This window comes from Centroberyx gerrardi, chromosome 22 (assembly GCF_048128805.1).
Source record: "Centroberyx gerrardi isolate f3 chromosome 22, fCenGer3.hap1.cur.20231027, whole genome shotgun sequence".
Lineage (NCBI taxonomy): Eukaryota > Metazoa > Chordata > Actinopteri > Beryciformes > Berycidae > Centroberyx > Centroberyx gerrardi.
Genome location: NC_136018.1, coordinates 10,957,133 through 10,964,632, shown reverse-complemented (window position 1 = coordinate 10,964,632; position 7,500 = coordinate 10,957,133). Strand labels below are relative to the sequence as shown.

The 7,500-nt window shown below is 49.1% G+C and overlaps 2 protein-coding genes across 5 annotated transcripts in view; both read left to right on the top strand.

The window, feature by feature from the left end:
- The window catches only part of LOC139923047 (phospholipid-transporting ATPase IB), a 40,684-nt gene extending 33,220 nt beyond the window's left edge, over window positions 1-7,464 (top strand). For all 4 annotated transcript variants that reach the window (XM_071913737.2, XM_071913734.2, XM_071913738.2 and 1 more), the window contains 6 exons: window positions 406-462; window positions 1,148-1,255; window positions 3,206-3,294; window positions 3,487-3,591; window positions 6,317-6,408; window positions 6,513-7,464. In XM_071913737.2, the coding sequence (XP_071769838.1) occupies window positions 406-462; window positions 1,148-1,255; window positions 3,206-3,294; window positions 3,487-3,591; window positions 6,317-6,408; window positions 6,513-6,607 (546 nt within the window). In that variant the 3' untranslated portion in view covers window positions 6,608-7,464. The remainder of the gene's footprint in view (window positions 1-405; window positions 463-1,147; window positions 1,256-3,205; window positions 3,295-3,486; window positions 3,592-6,316; window positions 6,409-6,512) is intronic.
- Window positions 7,285-7,500, top strand: part of LOC144543508 (phospholipid-transporting ATPase IB-like) — a 19,441-nt gene continuing 19,225 nt past the window's right edge. The window contains exon 1 of the mRNA XM_078291536.1: window positions 7,285-7,416. Coding sequence (XP_078147662.1) covers window positions 7,285-7,416 — 132 coding nt within the window. The remainder of the gene's footprint in view (window positions 7,417-7,500) is intronic.

Sequence of the window (7,500 nt, the reverse complement as noted above, 5' to 3'; positions counted from 1 at the left end):
CACACCAACATGACGCTGCTTCCTCAGAGCCGTTACGGGTCTCCGGTCAATCTAGTCGAGTCTAGCCAGTCTGTCTCCGCTCTACACTCCTCCACCTCTTCTCTCCATTCATTCTCCATCTTACACTCTCTCTGTTATTCTGCTCCCTACACTTATCCTACGCGTATGTCGGCAGTGTTTATTTGTTGGTGTTGCTTGTGTGTGTGTGTGTATGTGTGTCTGTGTATGTGTGTGTGTTTGGATTGCAGAGGGCTGTGGGGGTCCTGAGTGATTTAACAGACATTGTTGAGTTTACAGTATATCATTAATGATGTTTATTATCTCCGGAGTCGCCGGTGAACTAACCCTGTTTCTTTGTTTTTTCTGTCCCCCCCCCCCCCCTTCTGTGTGTGTGTGTGTGTGTAGTATGTGGTAGTTACAGTATGTCTGAAAGCCGGAATGGAGACCACCGCTTGGACCAGGGTAAGAACAATGACACACTCTCACACTCTGTGCCACATGTAGTATACAAACTAGTGTTTTCCTCACCAGTGAGTTGGTTATACTGTGTAGCAGAGCCGCCACCTTCCCTGTCAGAATTTTATTTGCATTGGTTTCAATGGAAAGTTCCACTGGTATGAACATCCACACATACATTCAGTCCCCAAGCCTACAGTAACCTAAGACCCAGTATATCCCTCCATGCTCTCCACCTTTTTATAATCTCAGTAGTCATGCTAGAGCCTCCAGTTTTATGCAGCAAGATAGGGATGGCTCTTGATTGACAGCTATCAGAGTACAGCAGAGGCGGATGTTGAGTTTGAGAAGATGGTATGCCCACTGTTGGATAGGGTGGGGGGGGGGGGGACAGAGGGGCGCTGACACCCCCCGTCCGTTCAGCTGTCCACACAGCGGCCTCGCAGTAATGAAGCAGGGTCCCACGGGAATTCACACAGTGTCCCCTTACAGCGGATCACAGAGAGAGGGACGAAGACAGGCGAGGAGGGAGGGAGTCTCAGGGACAAGGTTGTCTATATTCGGACGGGTTATGTGTAAACTATTTGACCTCTCTTTTCTCTCTTCATCTCCATCCTCTCCTGTGACTTTTTTCTCCTTTTTCTCTGCCCTCGTCCTCCCTCCTCTTTCTGTCCCTCTCTCTCTGCTGTAGTTTTCCCACCTGGCGGTATGGGGCAGCATGGCGCTCTGGATGGTCTTCTTCGCTGTCTACTCAGCCATCTGGCCCACCATCCCCATCGCCCCCGACATGCTGGGCCAGGCAAGTCGCCTCTCCATAAACATGTGTCACTCATTTCAGGAACAGGGGGCGAGAGGGGATAAAATACCCCCCCCCCCCCTCCACCCCTCCACATCTCTATTCTCCGGTCTCCATCACCCGCCCCTCCCTCCCTAGTTGCCAATACATGGCGCCTGTGTGACTCTCCTCTTGGGTGTTCCATGTCAGCACGGGTGGAGCCCCGGGGGGAGATTTATGCCCCGCCAGCCCCTCTCTCCAGGCTGCCCGCACCTGCTGCGCGTCACCCGAGCCCCGGGCTTTTACGGGCCACTCTGGAGGTGTTGACTCAAGAGGGTGGGCTGCTGTGGGGGGTGATGAGAGTCCGGTGGGGGTGAGAAGGGTGTACGTAGAACCCCTTGATTGAGGGTCCCATTTTAGAGGTTTGGAAAGGGGGGGGGGGGGGGGGGGGGGGTTGAGGTGGTGTACCCCACTGTGAGGGTAGCGAGTCTTGGGAGGGGAAGGGAGCGGGGCCGTCTCAACTCTCCTCAGCCCATTAATTCAATTTGTGTCAGAAATCAGGAATGCGGTCAAATAACTCTGCAGCTGCTAGGTCCAACTGGGGAATGGTCAGAGACACTCAGCCCCCCCTTACCCGCCCCCAAACCCTCCATCGTCCCCCCCTAACTACCCTATTACCTCTCCCATTTCCCTCGCTCCCCCTATCTATATTTCCATCTGTCCACGGGGAACAGGGGATGAAAAAGACAAACTGTGTGTCACTAGCAAGGCTGTATATTTTTGCTCCGAATAACTGTGTGTGAGTTTGTGCATGTGAAATCAATGCAGTATGTGGGTCTAGCTCTGTGTGATTTGTGCTGTTTGTACAGTGGTTTCCATGGATACAACAAAGCAGAAAATACCTTTATTAAGCATGCCTCCATCCTTACACGGTGCATATAGACTATATGATATACTGTATGTCCCATGCTGTAGAAGTGAACAGCCTGCCTCTGTGTGTAGGTGTTTGTCACAGACAGAGAGTGTGTGTGAGTGTAGTCTGATCGTCTGTTCCTTGGCTGTGATTCCAGCTGTCGTGGGGGAATATTCCCTAATGGTTTTCCGATTCAGTTTAGAGATTTCTTTGGGGCCTCTGCCTCTGAGACCCAAACTATCTCTATCTCTGGACCACAGCTCTGGACCTGGGACACAGGAAACACATGATAAAGGCAATAAAGTAGCGGAAGTTATGGCCGTCACGGCGCATAAAGTGTTTACGACTATTTACTGCATGATTCACGCCCCGAGACAAAGACTTAAGCTTATGAAATGCCATAGTGCTAACTCTTGGCTTACAGATAAGCAAAGGGCAAATGTTGGGTAATAAATGAAAAATGGAGGGATTTACAGTAACAGGCAGGGACAAGCAATGGATGATATAGCCACTCATAATGAGAAGACATTGTGAAAGAGTAATGTTGGAGGGAGAGAGCGAGGGAGGCAGGAAGAAAGAGATATGTAGAGTAAGAGACAGACAGACAGATTGAGACAGTAGTTAGGTATGTGATTAACCCCTGGAGACAGAGGGAGGATGAGGGTCAAAGGTCAATGAGCCCGACTGCAGCTGGACCAGAGAGCCAGATAGGGGGGAGCTGTTGTTAGTCAACGGGGCGTTTTTATCTTACTTGTCTGCCATAGCATCACAGGAGTATAGTATTAGTCACGGGAATGATGTGTTAAATTCAGTGTGTGGTGAAGATACTGTGTGTGAGAAAGCCATTGGCTAACATTATGGGTATGCAGATTTGGCTCATACTGATTCTACACACTTTTTATGGCTTTAAGCTTTGAATGCGTTGCGTCTCAGATTCCTCTCTGCCTCTGGTGTTTTTCTGTGCAAGTTGCACTGCAGTTCAAACAGAAAAAAATGACTTAATAGTCAATTTGAATTAATATATGAGCAAAATAAATGAAACCTGTGTGTTGTCTTTGCAGGCTGGCAGGGTGATGCAGTGCTGGCACTTCTGGCTGGGCCTGATCCTGGTGCCTGCTGCTTGTTTACTCAAAGACTTCGCTTGGAACGCGTGAGTAGAACGCATTTAGTACAAATACATGTGAAATCCATACAGAGGCTATTTTGACTTCACCGAAGCATACACATGAACCCATAGTGAGCGCATGTCAGCACTTAACATACTTTCTGTTATGAATCATACATGTCTGCAAACCAAAACACTCATACTTTCCTTCATGATCAACTTACTTCTGTGCTGCAGCGGGCGTCGCACTGTGAGGAAGTCTCTTCTGGAGGAGGTGCAGGAGTTGGAGGCGCGCGCCGTCGACCCGGGGGCACCTGTACTCAGAGATGCCAGTGGCCGCAGGTATGTGCAGTGCGCTGCAAAGCATCCTGGGATCTCACCTGCATTCATCACGTTTCATCACGTCATTGATCAGAGTGCTCATTTATTCTGGTGGATTGGTATGTTGTAGGATTTATTTGACCGTTACCCTCGCCTTTACTTCTGTTACATTTATTTTATTCATATCACACTGTTCCCACCTTATACCATGGGGATTAGTGTTGTTAATTCAATGTATGATAGCATACAACATAAAACACTTTGCTGTTGGATGCTTTGATCCAAGGCGCACTATAGTACCATGAGTGCATACACTTTTTGTAGAATGATCCATTATTATTTGTAGTATCACTTTATGTAGATTCAGTATAATAAGTATATATGGATATGGTTCTGTGTGAGTGAAATAAAGACATAATCATGGCATTTCTAACTCCCTGCTGGCACCGTCCGCAGGACCGAAGCCAAGGCTGAGGTCCCATAGAGCCAAGGCTCACACACGCTCACACAGGTAGCGCCTGGGTTTGACCTGTCCGACTGTGTGAACTCTGACCTCAAATGACCTGTGTGCCCCACTGCAAGCTGCTTTGGAGTGACCCTCGTTTGTTTTCCATGAACTAGGTTCCCCTCTCTCTCTCTCTCTTTCTCTCTCTCTTACTCACTCGCCCCCCTCTGTCTTCATTATCGTTTTTATACTTGCTATTTCTCTCCTCATCTCTATTTATCCGTTTCCCCATCTCTTCATTTTTGGACCGCTTCTCACAGGTGGACCAATTTGAACTGCTGTACAGACCTGGTGTGTTTACTGTGTTTTCTGTAGCTCCCGTGGCTGTGATGTAGACTCAGATTAGCCTTGTGCGTGGTGTCAGTAGAGCTGTGTTGGAACTAATTACATTGTTTAGTGTAGGGGGAAATTTTGTGAGTTATAAGATGTGTATTAAAGATTGCAGAGGTTTGAGCATTTGTAGGTATGAAGTACAAGAAGTTGTTCTGGGGGACTTACTGTAAAGAAAGCAGAGGTCACAGAAACGGGCTGCTTTCCTCGAGCAGTTTTGGTGTTGGTCCAAGCTGGGGAGGTCCAAGGTTTGTTTTCAGGGTGGGAGGGGGAAGTGGGATGACATACTGCTCCTCCTGACCCCTAAGGCGAGGACCCTCTCCTGGGCTGACCCTGCTTACAGAGCTGGGGAAGCAGGCGTGGATCCTTGGGTCCTCTCCATTCAGAATATGAGAAATAAAGTGGAGGTGGGCAGAGAGAATGGAGCGAAATGGAAGAGAGCACATCTGTGTTTGTAGTTCGTAGGGATAGGAGGTCCTGGGGAAGGCATGGGAAAGGTAGAGCACAGGGAGTGTCTCTAGGGAAGAGTTCGGATGTGGCGCATCCTTGGACCATTTGGAGCAAGGTTGCCAGAAAGAGACACCACAGTAGGGAAAGCACAACTTCAATCATACTCATGTGTCTGCATTTTATTTATTTGTCCAGCAACTATTCATCCTTCTTTCATTCACTTGGCCCTGTCATCCATTTAACAGACGTCATTTTCTTTGGCCGAAGACACTTCAGAGCCCTTTTTCAGTGTTTTTTTTTCTTTTGGACAAACACACCAGTGAAGGTTCCCAGCGGTCACGTAGGGAGAATTTCCTAACTGCTTGCTCCAAATTGTAACCTTGGGAAGGCTGGCCCTAGTCCATAACCGCTCTGTGGATCGTATCAGAACCCCTGCCAAGGCGCCAGGGAAACCCCTATTGTGTGATTTAATGCCTCGTTAGCAAAATCTAGGAAAAGAATCCCTCTATCTATGGATTCAGCAAACTTCCTCTCACAGCAGTTAGTAATTCAGGTATCCTGACATTTGCATCCATCGTCTATGTCTAATGGCTAATGGTAGCCATAAGTGGCTATGATGACGATGATGAGACTGGAGAGAGGAAGGCTATGGACTAAATAAGTGAGTGTGTGTGTGTGCATGCGTTTGTGTGCATGCATGCATTTGTGTGCAATCTGGAATGGGCTTAGTTATTTTTGGTCACGGGAGGAGAGGAGCCGTGACGGCGTGTGGTCTTAGAACAGAGGGTCCAGTCTTCTTCTTGGAACGGGGGGAAGGAGAGGAGAGGAGAGGAGGGGAGGGGGGTGAGGAGCAGTTTACTGTGGCTGTCCTGTTAGCCTGCAGCGAGGCCATGACTTACTATTGGATTACCCTGAATTTTAGAAGCACTTGGTCTCAAATCAACCCCTGCCAGTTACTTGGCTTAAACCCATTCAGGTTTTGGCAGCTAAGTGATCATTGTGAAACTCAATTGATCCCTGGCAAATTCTCTTTTTGCTTGCATCCTTCAGTGTCCTGCTCAAGGACACTTCAGCAAAGTGGATGATTGCTGTTGAGATTAAACCCGGGCCTTCTGGTTGAAGGACAGTCTCCCTAATCACCCTGCTGCCCTCAATCTGTGAATGGTTTCAGGCATTACATGACGATAATTCCTACTTTTACTTCATGATCACTGATCTCCAAAACAGTTGATTGATATAGGAAAAAACCTATCCAAGCTGTCAGACTTGTCATTGGTCGTAACTGAAAGGATGGAAAGAAACACGGGCATTCATAAATATGTAGACTGATAAGTAGATTTCACAGAAGTGATGGTGTTGTTTTAGTATTGTCAGTAGTGTAGATTCTTGGATTTAATTACCTATCACTGAGTGGATATGTCTCATGATGGTGGAGTAACCTTTCTCTCCTTTTCCCTGCAGTCTAAACGAACGGGCCCATCTGCTGACAAGAGTCTTTAGGAAAGCGCCTTCAAGCGTAGGACGCTCCAACTCGGTACAGCAGACCGTGTCACGTGAGTGTCCTTTCCGAACACGCCACCCCATATGTTGCAACATTCTGCTTAAATACAGGTCTTAAAATGTAATATCCCCTCTTTCTCTCTCTTTCTCTCTCCAGATGGCTATGCCTTCTCTCAGGAGGAGCATGGGGTGGTGTCCCAGTCCCAGGTAGTGCGCTCCTACGACACCACCCGCGAACGCCCCAGCCTCTAGCCCCGCCCCTGACCACTGCCTCAGCTCACCGTAGTCAACGGTTGCCAGGGTGACAGCGGAGAGAGAGACTTATGTGACGCCCTCACGCTGGGTGACCGACCCCTGCTGTGGCCTTACTGGAACTACAATCTGACCCGTCCCCCCCGAGGGTCACGGTTAGGCGTGGAGGCCGTCGCTGGGGCGTGGAGGACTGACTTGGGAGAAGGGACCAGGCCAACTATATGGAATAAATGTTCTCCAAACTCCCACACAAAGCTGCACAGGCATGAGCGATCATATCCACGCACAGACATGAGGAATCAAACTCAGAGACTGCTACTTGTATCTGTATATCCCACAGACTGGGTTTGGTTTATGCCACTGTGTGTTAATATGTGTGTGTGTGCATTCCAGTGCGTCTGTATCTGCCTGTGCATGTGTGTCTGCACGCATTTGCGCTCCTGTGTGTGTGTGTGTGTGTAAGCGTGTCCCTGTGTGTGTTTGTGTGTGTGTTTGTGTGTGTGTGTTTGTGTGTTTGCTTCCACAGTTCCCTCTCATCTCTCTCTCCATAGCTGGGTTTAGCTAGTCTGTCATCACATGCCGATGTGGGAGGGGAGGGGAGGTGACTTCAAAATAAACACACACACACACACACACACAAGCCCAGAAGGAATTCCTTACAGAGGGAGGGAGGAGGCATGGACCCAGGACCCCCAGAGCTGCAGGCCCCCATCCCGTCTCGTCTCATCCCATCCCAGCCCCAAGCCTCACTGCCAAACACCACAGAGATGCCACTGAGGCAGAACCCTCACCCCAAACTCTCCTATTCCGCCTGGACCCCCCCCCCCCCCCCCCCCCCCATCCCCGCTGGGACCTCCCTCCACACACAGGAGCACCCTCCTTTCCTCTCTCTC